We start from the raw sequence: 18131 nt of genomic DNA on the forward strand, positions 1-18131 counted from the left end.
TTATTAAGGATGAATATAAAAACAACAACAACTAAGCATGTAGGCACAAAATTAGAAAGGCCAAGGCACAGAATGAGATTAAATTAGCTAGGGACAAAGGGTAACAAGAAAACATTTTACAAATACATTAGAAGCAAGAGGAATACCAAGGACACGGTAGGCCCATTACTCTATGAGGAGTGAAAGACAGTCACAGAAAAACACAGCAATGGCTGGGGGAAAAAATAATGCCTTTTTTGTTTCAGTTTTCAACAAAAAGGTTAGCAGTGATTGGACGACTACCATAATGAACATCAATGTAAATTGGGTAGGATCTGAGGTTAAAATAGAGAAAGAACAAGTAAAGAATTACTTAGACAAGTTAGATGTCTTCAAGTCAGCAGGGCCTGATGAAATACATCCTAGAATACTTAAGGAACTGGCTGGAGAAAGATCTCTAAGCTGCTAGTGATTATCTTTGAGAACTAGTGATGGACAAAAGAGATTCCAGAGGACTGAAAAGGGGCAAATATAATACCTATCTATAAAAGGTAAATAAGGACAACCCATAGAACTACAGACTAATCAGCTTAACTTTGGTACCCAGAAAGATAATGAAGAAAACAATCAATTTGTAAGCACCTACAAGATAAGAAGATGAGAAGAAATAGTAAATATGGATTTGTCAAGAATAAATCATGTCAAACCAATCTAACATCCTTCTTTGACAGGGTAACAAGCCTTGTGGATGGGGGGGGGGGGGGGGGAAGCAGTAGATGGGACATCTCTCTACTTTAGTAAGGCTTCTGATACAGTCTCACATGACCTTCTCATAAACAAACTAGGGAAATACAGCCTAGACAAACCTACCATAAGATGGGTGCACAGCTGGATGGAAAAGTGTACTCAGAGTAGTTATCAATGGTTCTCAATCAAGCTGGAAGGCATATTGTATGTTGTCCCACAGGGATCCGTCCTGGGTCTGTTCAATTCAAGATCTTTATAAATGATTTGAATACCACCATACAGAGTACACTTATAAGTTTGGCGATGATACCAAGCTGGGAGGGGTTGGAGGACAGGATTAAAATTCAAAATGATCTCAACAAACTGGAGAAATGGTATGAAATAAATAGGATGAAATTCAGTAAGGACAAATGCAAGGTACTACACTTATGAAGGAATAATTAACTGCACAAATACAAAATGGGAAATGACTGCCTGTGAAGGAGTACTGCAGAAAAGGATCTGGGGTTTATTGTGGATCACAAACTAAATGAGTCAGCAATATAATACTGCTCCCAAAAAGTAAACATTCCGGGCTGTATTAGCAGGAGTCTTGGAAGCAAGATAAAAAGTAATTATTTTACTCTACTCAGCACTGATAAGGCCTCAACTGGAGTATTGTGTCCAGTTCTGGGCACCACACTGCGGGAAAGATGTAGACAAAATGGAGGAAGCTGAGAGTAGAGTAAAAAAAAAAGTGATTAAAGGTTTAGAAAATGAGACCTATGAGGAAAGATTGAGGGGAAGAAAAAAAAGGTTTGTTTAGCCTGGAGAAGGGAAGACTGAGTGGTGACATAACAGTCTTCAAGTAGGTAATAGGTTGTTATGAAGATGAGGGTAATAAATTGTTCTCCTTATACACTGAGCACAGGACGAGAGGTAATGGGCTCAAATTGCAGCAAGGGAGATTTAGGTTAGACATTACAAAAAACTTCTTAACGGTAAGGGTAGTTAAACATTGGAACAAATTATTTATGGAGATTCCACAATCTCCCTAATTGGAGGTTTTTAAGAACAGGTTAGACAAACACTTGTCAGGGATGGTCTAGATCAGTGATGGGCAACCTGCGGCCCACGCCGCTTCCCGCAGCTCTCATTCATCAGGAACGGCGAATTGTGGCCACTGGGAGCTGCAGGCGCCGTGCAAATGTAAACAGTCTGGCGGCCCGCCAGCAGATTACCTTGACGGGCCGCAGGTTGCCCATCACTGGTCTAGATAATTCTTAGTCTTGCCTCAGTGCAGGGGACTGGACTAGATGACCTATTGAGATCCCTTCCACTCATACATTTCTGTGATTCTATGTAGAGGTAGTTTTCCAGATAGCCTCTCTCTCTGTACTTGTTTAGCATAAACCATTAGGCATGAGAGCCTTAGCATGCCTAACTGGAGAAGCAAACTTTTTCAAGTAACATTTTAATTTGATTTCCCCCAAAAGGGTGGTGGGTGCCATGCATTCTGTTGGGGGTAACCTTTGAGCATCTGAGTACCCGGTGCAATGATCTGAGCCCTAGTTCGATCTCTATTTGTGAGCAAAAGAACACTGTCAATTTTTAGAATGTGTCAATTTTTAAACAAGCTGTTTTTCCCCCCCTAGTGCTGTATCTCTGGAACCCATTGGTCAGGTGACCCCAAATTTCAGTCACTGACTGTACCCCTACCTCTACGAAGCATAACAAATTTCAAGGCAATCTCATTAACTAGGGCTTTTAGAACCCCTAGAATAAATAGACTTTAAACTATATAGCACAGCTGTCACTCTGCTGTAACACTATAGAATTTTTTTTTTACTATTTACGAAGAGAAGCTGAAGAAGTCGGCACAAACTGTGAAGCTCCATCCACAACCATCAATGGAAGAAAGAATTAAGACAGCGGTAGTCCGGCAGCTCCCTTTATCTTCTCAAGTGAGGATCAGGAGAGTGAGGGCACACACTATGACCAGACAGACCCTGCTAGAGAAAAATCTTCAGACCTGGGCGCATGTGCATCCTGAAGTGTAGTACACATAAGGACAACCACTTGAAAAAGGAAAAAAAATCAGTCTTGTTCTTACCACTTACATCCTACTACAACAAACATACACATTTAAGAATAAGTTAAATATCTACACTGTTGGCTAATGAAAAGTTAGCCAACTAAACATTTTATAGATGGGTGGAGTCAGAGTTCTAGTTCAACCAGTTTTTCCTCAAGTCCTATTTCAAAGAGAAAAACAACAGAAGTATCTTACTTTGAGTAACTAACCTGTCACATATGGTTCCAGAGCTTTAGGAACCAAACTCCTTGCAATTTTTAGGTCCTCTGCTGAACAGCTTCCAGATTCTAGCCCACAAGCCATTCCCATTCGCTTTAGTACTTCTATATCATCATGAATTTCAAAAGTATTGTCAAAATTAAATAGATATTCAAACCTGGAGGCGAGAAATTCAATCAGCTTGAATTACTTGCACTAATTTTTCCAAAACATTTCCAACAGAGTGTGGTACTTCAAGAAAATGAAAACATGGCCATTACAACATATGTAGCCTTCATATTTTGTTCTAGTGAGCAATTCCAATGTCTCAAAATTCATACCTTTGTTAACTATATAAGAGAGAAATAATGAAAATGTTGCATGTTGCCCAAACCATTAACAGGAGATTTAGCTGCAGACCCATAAGAACACAAGAATGACCATACTAGATCAGACCAATGGTCCATCTAGCTCAGTATCCCATCTTTCAACAGTGGCCAATGCCAGATGCTTCAAAGGGAATAAACAGAACAGGGCAATCATCAAGTGATCCCTGTCATCCACTCCCAGCATCTGAAAATGAGAGGTTTATGGACACCCAGAGCATGGGGTTGCACCCCTGATCATCTTGGCTAATAGCCATTGATGGACCTATGATTAAAGCTGCGAGTTTGTCATGGAGATGACTTTCTGGGACTTTTGCACTGGCCACTGCTGGGACAGTCTCGGGCCACTGCACCCACCTCTCACAGCAACAGCAGGAGAGTTTGGGTGTGGGAGGGGACTCATAGCTGGGGCATAGGAGAGGGCTCTGGGCGGCACTTACCTTGGGGGTGCTCCCCGGAAGCGGCGACATCCTTCAGCTCCTAGGTGGAGGTGCAGCCAGGGGGGCTTTGTGTGCTGCCTCTGCCTGCAAGTACCGCCCCCGCAGCTCCCACTGGCCGTGGTTCCTGACCAATAGAAGCTGGTGCTTGGGGCGGAGGCAGCGCACAGAGCTGTGTGGCTGCGCCTCTGCCTAGGAGCTGAGGGATGTCGCCCATGTTTATTGCCCATGACCTGTCCATGACTTTTATTAAAAATACCCATGACTAAAACGTAGCCTTACCTATCATCCATGAACTTATCTAATTCTTTTTTTAATCCATTTATAGTTTTGGCCTTTAAAACATCCCCTGGCAACAAGTTCCACAGGTTTACTGTGTTATATGAAGAAGTACTTCCATTTGTTTGTTTTATACCTCCTGTCTATTAATTTCATCGGGGACTCTGGTTCTTGCATTATGTGAAGGGGCAAATAACACTTCCTTATTCACTTTCTCCACACCATTTATGATTTTATGGACCTCCATCATCTCCCCTCATTAGTCTCTTTCCCAAGCTGAACAGTCCCAGTCTTTTTAATCTCTTTTCATATGGAAGCTGTTCCATACCCTAATCATTTTTGTTGCACTTCTCTGTACATTTTCAGTTTCTAATATATCTTATTTGAGATGGGGGGAACCAGATCTGCACACAATATTCTAGATGTTGGCATAGCACAGATTTTTATAGAGGCATTATGATATTTACTGTCTTATTTTCTCTCTCTCTTTCCTAATGGTTCCTAACACTGTTCACTTTTTTGACTGCCACTGCAGACTGAGCTGATGTTTTCAGAGACTCCATAATGACTCCAAGATCTCTTTCTTGTGTGGTAACAACTAATTTTGACCCCATCATTTTGTATGTACAGTTGGGATTGTGTTTTCCACTATGCATTACTTTGTATTTATCAACACTGAATTTCATCTGCCACTTTGTTGTCCAGTCACTATTTTGTGAGATCCCTTTGTAACTCCTTGTAGTCTGGTTTGGACTTAGCTATCTTGAGTAATTTTTTATCATCTGTAAACTCTGCCACCGCAATATTTACCTTTTTTTCCAGATCATTTATGAGTATGTTGAACAGCACTAGTCCCAGTACAGCTCCTTGGAGGACTCTACTATTTACCTCTCTGCACTGTGAAAACTGACCATTTATTCCTACCCTTTGTCTCCTGTCTTTTAACCAGTTACTGATCCACAAGATGACCATATCCTATGACTGCTAAGTTTCCTTAAGAGCCTTTGGTGAGGGACCTTGTCACAGGCTTTCTGAAAGCCTAAGTACACTATTCCCTCTGGATCACCCTTGTCCACATGTTTGTTAACCCCCTCAAAGAATTCTAACATATTGGTGAGGCATGATTTCCCTTTATAAAAGCTGTGTTGGCTCTTCCCCAGCAAACTGTGTTCATCTGTGTATCTGATAATTATGTTCTTTACCATAGTTTCAACCAATTTGCCTGGTACTGAAGTTAGGCTTACTGTCCTGCAAATGCCAGGTTCACCTCTGGAGCCTTTTTTAAAAATTGGTATCACATTAGCTATCCTCCAGTTATCTGGTACAGAAGCTGATTTTAATGATAAGTTACATACCACAGGTAGTAGTTCTGCAATTTCATATTTGAGTTCCTTCAGAACTCTTGGGTGAATACCATCTGATCCTTGTGACTTATTACTCTTTAATGTATCAATTTGTTCCAAAACCACCTCTACTGACACCTCAATCTGGGACAGTTCCTCAGATTTGTCACCTAAAAAGAATGGCTCAGGTATAGGAATCTCCCTCACATCCTCTGCAGTGAAGACTGATGCAAAGAATTCACTTAGCGTCTCCGCAACGACCTTATCTTCCGTGAGTGTTCCTTTAGCACCTTGATAGTCCAGTGGCCCCACTGATTGTTTAGCAGGCTTCCTGCTTCTGATGAAAAAATTCATGAACAACCTACTTGTCATTTGAAATACTACAATCGATCACGGTCTTCTTGCTGGTGTTCACAATGATAAATGGCAGATGTATGACAGAATTGGAAGGCGGTGGTCGGTTTGCCTGTTGTTCTGTTTGACGATTTCGTTGAACTAGGTTCTTGAAGGCAATTTGCTGCAAAAAGTAATAGTGGCTTACAAAACTACACATATTCAACAATTATTCCTTCTTTGTTATTCTCTTATTAAAATGTATATATTTGTGGTGTCTCTGAAGAAACTAAAGCAGAACTAGGAATCTCAGTATTTAAAAGAAATACTTAAGTCCTATAAACTTGACACTGTCAACTTTTTCCAAACTTGTAAATTACTGAAATATACAAAATACAAAAATACATTTGGAATTAACCAGTTTACTTTAATGAAAATATTTTGAAACTTAAGAAGCAGACATTTATCATGTAAATGTTCCTCCACGTCTTTAATGTTACTAAACATTGAACACAAGTCAAGGATACCATAACCCAGCAGATCTCAAACTGTGGATCAGGACCCCAAAGTGGGTTGCGGCCCCATTGTAATGGGGTCGCCAGGGCTGGCATTAGACTTGTTGGGGCTTCAGCCCTGGGTGACGGGGCTCAGGTTTTGGCTTTGGTCCCCTGCCCGGGGTGGTGGGGCTTTGGTGGGCTCAGGCTTCTGTCTCCCCTCCTGGGGTCATGTAGTCATTTTTGTTGTCAGAAGGGGGTCGCGGTGCAATTAATTTGAGAAACTCTGCCATAACCCAACACTAGGGCTGGCTGAAAATCTTCCATTAGAAAATTAGATTTTCGACTAAACTAAATTTTCCACAGAAAGCTTCTATTTTCCAACCAGCCCACACCAGCATTTGTGGCAATAGTCAGTTTTCTTTCTGAACCTTTAGCCTAAAGTTATGCCTACACTACAAACCTGATCATGCCTACTAACAATATTTGCAACTGTAAGTGCACACAAAGACAAACCACGTTCAGAATGCCCTCAGATTTTAATTTGTAAAGGTGTCACAGAATTATGCACTGAAAAATGCATAAAAGTTTGGAGAAAACTGGAGATTTTAAGCACTACTGAGGGGCAGTTGTGGCTTCTGACAACGTAGGAGGCGTGGTGGTAAAACTTCTTTAAGAAAAATGAGTTTGAACTCCCAATTCCTGACACACCAGACTCCATACTAACTCCTCCTTCCTGCCACCTACAATAGTAAATAGAAGTAGTAGTTACACACCTTGTGAAGTAACGATGGTTCTTTGAGATACATGTCCCTATGGGTGCTCCACTGTACGTGTGCTTGTGCCCCAGCGCTGCTTATTGGAAAACTTCGGTAGCAGCGTCCATTAGGCCTGCACATGCGGTGGAGCACCCATAGGAACACTACTCGAAGAACATTAGCTAGATCTTTCTGCTAAAGTGATCAGCAATTAAAGTTTAAATTTGGCTTTTAAATTCACCTAATTACATTTCAGAGTTACTCCACTTAGATGAACAGGGATGTATCTCACATCTTTTAGAGGTAGTGTTTCAACAGGGAACTGGTTCACATACCGAAAGTTATTTTTCCAAACATGAGGACTCAAAACTTAATTTTCTAGTGTAATATATTTGGCAGACAAATTTGGTGGCATGTCTGTATTCTCAGGTCACGAATCACAGAAAACAAAATGCCAGTACTCCTTAAAAATAAAATATACAAATCTGCGAACAGCTGTAAAATTAAGAAACATTTCAAATCGGAGATCTGAATTGAATGTCAAAATTCAAGGAATAAAAGTACAGCTTATATTGTCATTGTCAACAAAACCTTAGTTTAAATGCACTTGAAGCTGCCATGGAATTTAACACGGAACACTGGGTTCTTGTCAACTTCTCCTACAGCACAACAGTCTTGGCTACAGTGCTAAACTCGCATTGTGTGTGTATTCTTCAATCTCCTGCTAGATCTTTTGTTTTTAATATGTGTAAGAAAACTGGTATACAAATACAAGTTACCTTGCCCTACAGACAAGAGTACCTTGACTGTACCTGTAGAATAAGTTCTTGTAGCTGAGACTGTTTTTGCTTTATTCTTTCAAGTCTTCTCTGTCTCTCCACCTTCAGAAAGAAAAGGGGTTTTATTTTAACAGTATTTCATTCAAATATATTTTATGATGAAAACATTTGGCATTAAAAATGCCATCCACTGAATTTTAATAAATTTTTATACTGCTTTTTAGTGCGTGGTCTCAAAAAACAAAAGTTTTTATATCAACTGGAAAACTAGGGAGTTGGCATTATATTAAATCACATACAAAAAGATAGTAAATTCCATAAATTTAAGTTTTGAACCTGAGACTATCTAAGCTAGTGAAAATAAAATTTCATGTGGTGTGATTTGACAGTTTAATTCAGATATTTCCATACTATAGGGTTACCATATTTCAACAATCAAAAAAGAGGACGGGAGGAGCCCCGCCCTAGCCCCGCCCTAGCCCCGCCCCCGTCCTGCCCTAGCCCCGCCCCTGCCCCTTCCACTCCCTCCCACTTCCCGCCCCCCTCAGGACCCCCAACCCTCCCCCCCACTCCTTGTCCCCTGACTGCCCCCTCCTGGGACCCCTGCCCCTGACTGCCCCCCAGGGCTCCACCCCCTACCTAAGCCTCCCTGCTCCTTGTCCCCTGACTGCCCCGTCCTGAGACCTTCCCCCCATCCTAACTGGCCCCCTAGAACTCTATCCCCTACCTGTCCCCTGACTGCCCCTTCCTGAGACCCCCCCCCATCCTAACTGGCCCCCTAGGAGCCTACCCCCACCTGTCCCCTGACTGCCCCAACCCTTATCCACACCCCCAACCCCAGACAGACACCAGGGACTCCCACGCCCCATCCAACCACTCCCCACCCCCTGACAGCCCCCGCCGAACTCCCGACCCATCCAACCCTGCTCCCTGTCTCTTGACTGCCCCCTCCAGAACCTCCCTTCCCCTTCTCCAACCCCCTGGCCCCCTTACCGTGCCACTCAGAACAGAGTGCTGCAGAGCAGCGTGCTCGGCAGCAGGGGAGGGAGGAGGCAGGGGAGGGAGGCGCAGACTGCCGGAGGCCCGAGGCAAACGGCCGGCTGGCGATCTGCGAATGCAGGGGGTGGGGGGGGAGTGGTCTCAAGCTGCAGGGGGGGGGGAGTGGTCTCAAGCTGCAGGGGGGGGGGAGTGGTCTCAAGCTGCAGGGGGGGAGGCGGAAGTGGAGGAGGGGCTCTGTCTGTCAGAGCCCCGTGCGAGTGGCACGATCCGGCTGGCTGCCCTGTCAGCCACGCGCGCTCTGCATGGTGGGGAAATCCGGACATTTACAAATTCCCCTATTTTTACGCTATTTTTAACTCAAAAAAGCCAGACATATCCGGCAGAATCCAGACGAATAGTAACCCTACCATACTAACACAATTAAACTAAAGCTATTTGCAAGATTATTTCAAGCCAAAGACCTTACTCATTACAGCAAATTGTGTGTTATGAAATCACAGGTGTCAAAACAACTGAACCTCCAGTGAGTATATACCAGGGGTCGGCAACCTACAGCACGCGTGCCAAAGACGGCATGCGAGCCAATTCTGAGTGGCACGCTGCCTGCCCAGTGAGAGGAGGAGGAGGAGGAGGAGGGGCGGAGGGGCCGGAAAGCGCCACGCTAGAGGAAAAAGGGGGAGGAGGGAAGCTTGGCTGCCGCAGGACCAAGCTTCTGCCTCCTGCCCCTGCAGGGGAGAGCGGTGGGGGGGGGGTCCCGGCCCCCCGCCCCACTCAGCCCCCCCCCACCGCTCTCCCCTGCGGGGGCAGGAGGCAGAAGCTTGGTCCTGCGGCAGCCAAGCTCCCCCCCTCCCCCGTTTCTTCCCACAACGTGGTGCATTCCGGCCCCTCCTCCTCCTCCTCCCCCCTCTTCCTGCCGGCGACGGCCCTTGCGAGGGGGAGCGGAGCAAAGCCGAGTGGCAGCGTGCTGCCTGCTCCGTAGAGGAGGCAGAGAGAGGTAGGGATGGGCCTTGGGGAAGGGGGTGGAACAGGGCATATCCCTCCCAGCCCCCTGCCGTGAGCCGCTCAGGGCAGGGGGCTGGGAGCACCCCCACGAGCCGAGCACCCCAGCCTTCTGCCCTACACCCCCCACACACCCTCCAGCCCTCTGCCCTGACCTCCCCCCAACACCCAGCCTTCTGCCCTGCACCCCCACACACCCCCAGCCCTCTGCCCTGACCTCCCCCCAACACCCAGCCTTCTGCCCTGCACCCCCCACACACCCTCCAGCCCTCTGCCCTGACCTCCCGCAACACCCAGCCTTCTGCCCTGCACCTCCCTCCACACCCCCCCCAGCCCTCTGCCTTGACCTCCCCCCAACACCCAGCCTTCTGCCCTGCACCTCCCTCCACACACCCCCCAGCCCTCTGCCCTGACCTCCCCCCAACACCCAGCCTTCTGCCCTGCACCTCCACCCCCCCCAGCCCTCTGCCCTGACCTCCCCCCAACACCCAGCCTTCTGCCCTGCACCCCCCCACACACCCCAGCCCTCTGCCCTGACCTCGAGTCGCCCCCAACACCCAGCCTTCTGCCCTGCACCTCCACACACACCCCAGCCCTCTGCCCTGACCTCGAGTCGCCCCGCTCAGCCCACTGCAGGCCTAGGTGAACAGAACCCCAGGCTGGAAGCGGGCTGAGCAGGCTGGCGGCGTAAGATCAGCATTTTAATTTAATTTTAAAGGAAGCTTCTTAAACATTTTGAAAACCTTGTTTACTTTACATACAACAATAGTTTAGTTATATAATATAGACATAGAGAGAGACCTTCTAAAAAACGTTAACATGTATTACCAGCACGCGAAACCTTAAATTAAAGTGAATAAATGAAAACTCGGCACACCACTTCTGAAAGGTTGCCTACCCCTGGTATATACACTATAGATCATTTCAATAGTGCCTAGCAGTCAAGAGGATTTAGCTTAAGGCCCAGATTTTTAAAGGTATTCAGGAGTTGCTGCACTCAGCATTGCAATGCCTGACTTAGAAGCCTAAATCTCATCTTCAAAAGGAACGTAGGCACTTACAAGCCACAATTCCATTGATGGGGATGAGGACCTAAATGAGTAAGATGCTTTAGAAAATGGGGTTTAGGGTAAAATTTTCAGAAAAACCTATATCCACATATACAATACTTGGCCTGTTTTGGAAACATTTATTTCAAGGGTGAAGCTACACATTTTCCATTGATACAGGACAGTATTGTTTGTGCATTAGGCAGTGCAATTTTACAAGTTAATAAAAAACCCACATTTATTATAAAAGGTACCTGGGTAAGTTCAGTTATAACTAAAATTACAACAGAATTCACGTGATAATCCCTATTTCCAAATATTCAAAACTTCCTGGAAAAGCTACTCTCCTGGGCTGAATTTTTTCATGCTTAGGCTCAGTCTAGAGGCGATTCTGTGTTTTGTTTGTAAGTTAAAAAAATGTCTTTACCCATTTCCACATTACACAACAACCAGAATACACACTTTTTCTCCAATTAAAAAGAAACCAATCATTTTTTCTTATGTAAGAATCAAATGTCTGAGAACTTGAAAGTTTGAAATTCAGATTGAGTCTTAATTTGCACAGAAAGAAGAACAGCAATAACTTTTGCTAATTTTGGCTGCTACAATACTAAGTGCAGTACCAATTATGATGAGTATCCACATAGGAAGTCTTCAACATAAACTCTCTCTCCAGACAGATTTCAATACAGACAAATTGAAAATCTTTTGTTCCTATACATTTTATAAGTTCTGCAGGAGGGAGTTTATAATCAACCCAAGAACAAATAGGAGGACTTTCACGTTCTTCTATGTCAGAAGAAGTTATATACAAAGAGAGAGGTTACTCACCCTGTGCACTAATAGTTTGAGATGTGTGTCCCTATAGGTAGTGCCCTATCAAATTCACGGTCTATTTTGGTCAATTTCATGGCCATAGGATTTAAAAAATCGTAAATTTAATGATTTCAGCTATTTAAATCTGAAATTTCACGGTGTTGTAATTGTAGGGGTCCAGACCCATAAAGGAGTTGTGGGAGGTCGCAAGGTTATTGAAGGGGAGGTTGCAGTACTGCTACCCTTATTTCTGTGCTGCTGCTGGCAGCGGCGTTGCCTTCAGAGCTGGGCAGCTAGAGAGCAGCGGCTGAAGGCAGAGCCGACGCCAACAGTAGAGCAGAAGTAAGGATGGCATGGTATGGTGCTCCTCTTCAGAAGACTACATCTTGGATTGGTCATTTTCAGTAGCGGTGCCCGTTCAGCTTGCACATGCCCTCTTCTTGGCCTCATGACCTGCACGGAGATCATATGGAGCTGTGCAGGTGAACTGCACTCAGTTCCTTCTCGACTGCAAGGTCTCATAAAGGAAACCCCAAAGCAAAGATAGAGCACTCATAGGGACACACACTATCTTGAAGAATTAAAGTTATTGCACAGGGTGAGTAACCTTTCCTTCTTCGAGCAGTGTTCCTATGGGTTCTCCACTTCAGGTGACTACCAAGCAGTATCCTCATGAAAAGGAGGGGGCTTTGGAGTCAAGTCCAATACTGAAATAATAGTGCAGAGTCAGACACAACATACAAAGCTGAATTACAGATTACTACAGAGTGCTTTCAAAAAAGTGTGTATAGAGGTTCAAGTTGCAGCTCTTCAGATCTCAGTGATGGAAACATTCTTGAGAAAAACTACTAAGGTAGAGACACACCTCACTGAATGGGCTAATGTCCTAAGAAGAGGTTGAATATCATTATACTGATACCAAGAAATGATGCATCCAGATATTCACCTAGAGTCTTTGTCTGGAAACTGTAGATCCCTAACATCTGTCAGCAAATTGATACAAACAATCCAGGAAGTTTCCTAAATGATTTAGTTATGGCCATGTAAAAGACTAATGCTCTCTTACGCAATGCAGCGTCCCCAACAAGCCAGATATGGTTTGGGGAAGAAAACTGGGATATGAATAACCTGGTTAATATAGAATTCAGTTGACAACTTAGTTAAGAATTTTGGGTGTGGCTATAGCGAAAACTTATCTTTGACAAATACAGCGAAGGCAGGGGTTGCCTGTAGGGACCCCTTATCTCTCCAACTCTTTGAGCAGACATAATGGCTACCAACAAGGCCATTTTCATAGATAAGTTCATTAGTGAGCAGGGAGGGAACCACTGAATCAAAGGGAGGTCTCATAGGCACCTGAGCACTAAGGTCCCAAACTAGAGTAGGATGTTTGATTTGAGGGAAGAGTTTCCCCAGACTTTTTGCTCCCCCGATTACAGTGAGAATTGTCAACACTGAGAAACCTTCTGCCAGAGAATGGAAGAAGTCATGCTAGCTGCCAAGTGAACTCTAGCAGAGCTCAGAGATAACCCCAAGTCCTTCAGTTCCAGAATGTAGACCAATAGCTAAGAAGATGGAAGGTGAAAGATGTCGCAGAACACGCCAATGGCTAAATATATTACACTTTTGCAGGTTGGTATTGTGTGTAGACTCCTTCCTGCTGTTTAACGTACCCTTTTTACCTGCAAAGAGCAGGTTGATTCTATCCCTATGAACCATCGATGAGCTATGCTTTGAGGCAAAGAATGCAGAGGTTCGGATGAAGGACTCGACAAGCATCCAGAGAGAGGAGATGGGGAATGACTGGGAGACTAATTGCCTGATGATCTGCCAGCTGCATGAGATAAGGAAGCCATGTCTGTCTTGGCCACATTGGGACTATCAGTATGAACTTGGCCTTCTTCTGTCTTGTTCTCTACTTTCAATATTAGAAGCCCCGGGAGAAAAGCGAATAACAGTCACAGTGTCCAAAGCAGGAGAAAGGCATCCCCAGGGAGTGGCAACCCAATCCCTCTCTTGGACAGAACTGAGTGCACTTCTTGTTCATGGTAATGATGAAGAGGTCTCCCTACAGAAGACCCAAATCTAAAATAAGCAATTGAGAATCCAAGGGTCTAGCTCCAATTCATAATCCTGTGCAAAACTTCTGCTTAGAGAGTCTACTATGGTGTTCTGAATGCCAGAAAAGTACACTGCAAACACGTAGATATGACTGAATATGCACCAATTCCATAGTCTTATAGCTTCAGAGTAAATGGAAGGCGATCTCACTCCTCTTTACTCGTCAACATAAAACATGCAGGCCACATGGTCTGTCATGCTCTTGATGCACCTGACTCTAATCAATGGCATAAAATGGAGACAGGCATTTCTGACTGCTGAGTTCCAGCAAGCTAATGTGTAGGGTGGGCTTGTGGGGATGAGTATAAAGTATCTAGGTGTACTCCCTATCCCAAAAGAGATGCATCTGTTATTACAACAGTTGGAGGTGGCTAGGTAAAGAAAAATCCTGCACAGACATTGCAGGGGGTGGGAGTATCTTTCCACAAATCAAGGGAGTCCTTTATGAATTGTGGAACTGAGACCTGTTTGTTTGGAAAGTAGATGGTTGAGTCACTGTTGGAGGCATTGAAAATGCAATCTTGCATGGCTTACTATGAAGGTACATGCTGAGATATGCCCCAAATGTTGAAGGCAGTTCCTGGCTGACGTTTGCAGGCTGACCTACATTGTGGGAATAAGATTAGATAGTGTCATAAACCTGGGTATTGGAAGGTAGGCTTTGGCAGTTACTGTATCTGCGGATGCCCCTGTGAATTCTAGTAATTACACAGTTTAAAGTAGACTACTGGATATTTAACTGAAGTCCTAGCTTGAGGAACAGTGCTATGGCCTTCTGAGTGGCTAACAAGGTCTCATCATAAGATCGACCCTTCAGCAGACAATCATCAAGATACCGAAATATTACTATTGCTTCTCTGCAGATAGGCATGACCATTGCCGGAACTTTTGAGAACACTCTGGGAGCAGAGGCGAGACTGAATGGGAGAACCCTGTATTGAAAATATTCTTAGCCTAAGGCAAAGCGAAGAAATCTCCTATGGGAAGAATAGAACACTATATGGAAATAAATATCTTGTATGTCGAGGGCTGAAAACCCTTTGAATTTTTTTACCTTCAAAATTTGTTGAGGATCCTTAGATCTAGAATGGGTCTCAACCCTCCATTGTTTTTGGGGACCAGGAAGTACAGTAACTCCTCGCTTAATGTTGTAGTTATATTCCTGAAAAATGCTACTTTAAGTGAAACAATGTAAAGCGAATCCAATTTCCCCATAAGAATTAATGTAAATAGTGGGGGTTAGGTTCCAGGGAAAAAATTTTCTCCAGACAAAAGACTTACACATACACACACACACACACACACACACACAATTTTAACAAACAATTTAATACTGTACACAGCAATGATGACTGAAGCTTGGTTGAGGTGGGGGATTTCCCAGTGAATGCCTTACTGCAAAATGAGGAACTAGCACTCGGCTGAGCCCTCAAAGGTTAACACACTGTTGTTAATGTAGTCTCACACTCTAAAAGGCAGCAGGAATGGAGGGAGGGGAGACAGCATGGCAGAGAGAGACAGAGACACACACTGTGTCTGTGTGAGAAAGAAAGAGAGAGAGAGATGCACATTGGCCCTTTAAGTACACTGATCCCACTCTAAGAACATTGCCTTTTTAAGTAAGTAGAGACAGCAGTTGCTGCCAGCAAGCTCCCTCTGTCCTGAGCCCTTTTGTGTGTCCTCCCGCCCCCCCCCCCCTACTCTGTGGAGATGGGGTAAAGCAGCGAGGGGCAGGAGGACACATGCAGTTTCAAAAATTTCAATGAATAGAAGGTTGTTGGGGACACAATAGATCTGGACAAGGAGAAGAAGTCTGGAGATAAATGTGAGAAGGGAGGGCCAGGCAGTAGAAACAAAATTGTAACTGTTTGAGCAGCATATTCCAGAAGTCTTGAGGTCTTTCTGAGTGTAGCCTTCATTGATTTGAGATCTACCATACCATTCTCTCACTAGAAGGGAAAACCTATAATGGCAGCAGGCTCTAAAAGAGACCCAGTTTGGGAATATTTTAATGAAGTTCCTCTACCTGTGGGTAAGACAGGCACGTGTGCAAAATGTAAACAGTGCAACAAAGAAATGCAAGGCCTGGTTGCCCGAATGAAACAACATCATGAGAAGTGTTCCTTCTCAGGAGGAAGTTGCTTTGATGATGATGAAAGGAACATGTCTGAACATCTTCAGGTAGGTAAACTTTTTTATTTCATACTTCTTTCTTAAAAGGATTGCCTGTCTTCCTTCTGGACTATTCTTGAATTCCCATGTTGGAGAAAAATACAGTACCATAAAGTAACAATTATCATTTTAGATGCAGTTGTGATAAAAAATAAATAGCCGAAATAAGCAGATCTTCCTTTTACAATTTCACCTTTCAAGTAGTACTGAGTGTCAGTGAATGCAATGAGTAATACTAAAGGAGCAGTATGGTAATAATAATTAAATAACTGCATTGACTTATTTTGTTTAGGAGAATCCATCCTCAACATACAGGATTCTGAAGACTATCCACCTTCAAGATCACCATCATTTTCTATAGTTTCAGAGTAATATGCCAATGATAGTGTTTCAGTCACATCATGTATGTCACATAGCCACAGTATATCACCAGTAGCAAAAAGAAAAAAAATCTCCATCATCCAGAAACAACCATAGATAAGTTTGTGATAAGAACAAGCTGATTACAAAAAGAGGTAATTGATGAAAAAATTGCCCGGTTTGTTTATGCAACAAACTCACCTTTCCGTGTGATTGGGAAACCACACTTCATTAACATGGTTCAGTCATTAAGACCAGGATACAGTCCACACAACAGAGCAGATATCGCAGGCAAATTCCTGGATAAAGTGTATGAAAGAGAAATTGAGCAGTGTGCAAAAGGTCTAAAGGGTAAAATTGTTGACCTGAGTCGTGATGGGTGGAGCAATGTCCACAATGATCCTGTTGTATGTGCTTGTATGACAGCAGAAGAAAGGAATGTCTTCCTTACAGAAACAATTGATACATCAGGAAATGCACACTCAGCAGAATACTTACAAGAAGTATCAGTAAAAGCTATAACAAACTGTGAAAAAAATTCAAATGTCTAGTATGCAGCTAGATCCCAGTCAGTGCTGCAAATGTACCCAAGATGAGAAGAAATTATGTAGAAGAGAGTCCCAAGCTAATAACATACTGTTGCAGTGCTCATTTGATGCACCTCCTAGCCAAAGACTTCAGTGTTCCAGAAATAAAGGCTAATGTTATTGAAATTGCAAAATACTTCTATAACAACCACTTTGCAGCAGTTGCTCTGAAAAAAGTGGGAGGAACCAAGCTAACCCTCCCACAAGATGTGCGATGGAACTTAGTAATGGACTGTTTTGAGCACTATATCAAGAACTGGCCTAACCCGATGACCATTTGTGAACAAAATTGTGAAAAAAATAGATGGCACTATCACAGCCAAAATTCTCAACATTGGGCTTAAGAGAAATGTTGAACACACGCTGAGTACCCTGAAGCCTTGAACAAAATGCAGGGACATAGCTGTTTTATTGCTGATGCTGTTGAAATCTGGAAGGAATTGAGTGAGATCTTAAAAAGAGAAGTATGCAATGACAGAGTTAAATTACAAGCATTAAAAAAATGAGTGGGACAAGCACTATCTCCAGCTCATTTTCTTGCAAATATTCTCAATACTTGGTACCAGGGTCAAACCTTAACTGCTGAAGAAGAGGGGCTGGCAATGACATGGACATCCAGCAATCATCCCTCCATAATGCCAACTATAATAAACTTCAGAGCTAAGGGTGAACCATTCAAGAAATATATGTTTGCCGATGATGTTTTAAAGAAAGTCACACCAGTGAACTGGTGAAAGTCATGTAAGCACTTGGATTCAGAGGCTGTTGAAGTGATAATCTCACTTTTAACAGCAGTAGCTTCTTCTGTCGACGTAGAAAGAATATTTTCTTCCTTTGGACAATTCATTCCAAATTGAGAAATCGTTTGGGACCTGAAAAAGCAGGAAAGCTTGTTTTTCTTTTCCAGATTATGAACAAACAGGAAAATGAAGGTGAAGACGACTGAGTTAGCTGCAGAAGCCAATATTTTAAGGTTCTCATGTTGACCTGGCTGACAGTCGATTAAATTTTTTTTTGTTCATATTTCATTTAACTATTTTAGTTAAAACAATTTAAACAAAAACAAACCTGATTTTAAAAATGTGAATGTTTAACTTAATTCAAAAATTCATATTTGTGTTTTGTTAAAATATTATGTGGTAGTTGTTAAAGAAAAAAATCCAGAAAACATAACATTGTTGTTTTAATTAAATAAAACAATTTAAATGTCTGTCTGGTGAT

At 43.3% G+C, this 18131-nt stretch overlaps 1 protein-coding gene across 2 annotated transcripts in view; it reads right to left on the reverse strand.

The window, feature by feature from the left end:
• The window catches only part of TFDP1 (transcription factor Dp-1), a 123601-nt gene that overhangs the window by 25884 nt on the left and 79586 nt on the right, over positions 1–18131 (reverse strand). Inside the window, exons 8-10 of one of the 2 annotated variants that reach the window (XM_065406634.1) lie at positions 7841–7909; positions 5809–5960; positions 3010–3176 (exon numbers count right to left, since the gene is read on the reverse strand). In XM_065406634.1, the coding sequence (XP_065262706.1) occupies positions 3010–3176; positions 5809–5960; positions 7841–7909 (388 nt within the window). Of the gene's footprint in view, positions 1–2876; positions 3177–5808; positions 5961–7840; positions 7910–18131 lie in introns of those variants that run through there. The other variant, XM_065406643.1, reaches the window with a different exon arrangement.

Source organism: Emys orbicularis, chromosome 1, assembly GCF_028017835.1.
Source record: "Emys orbicularis isolate rEmyOrb1 chromosome 1, rEmyOrb1.hap1, whole genome shotgun sequence".
Classification (NCBI taxonomy): Eukaryota; Metazoa; Chordata; order Testudines; family Emydidae; genus Emys; species Emys orbicularis.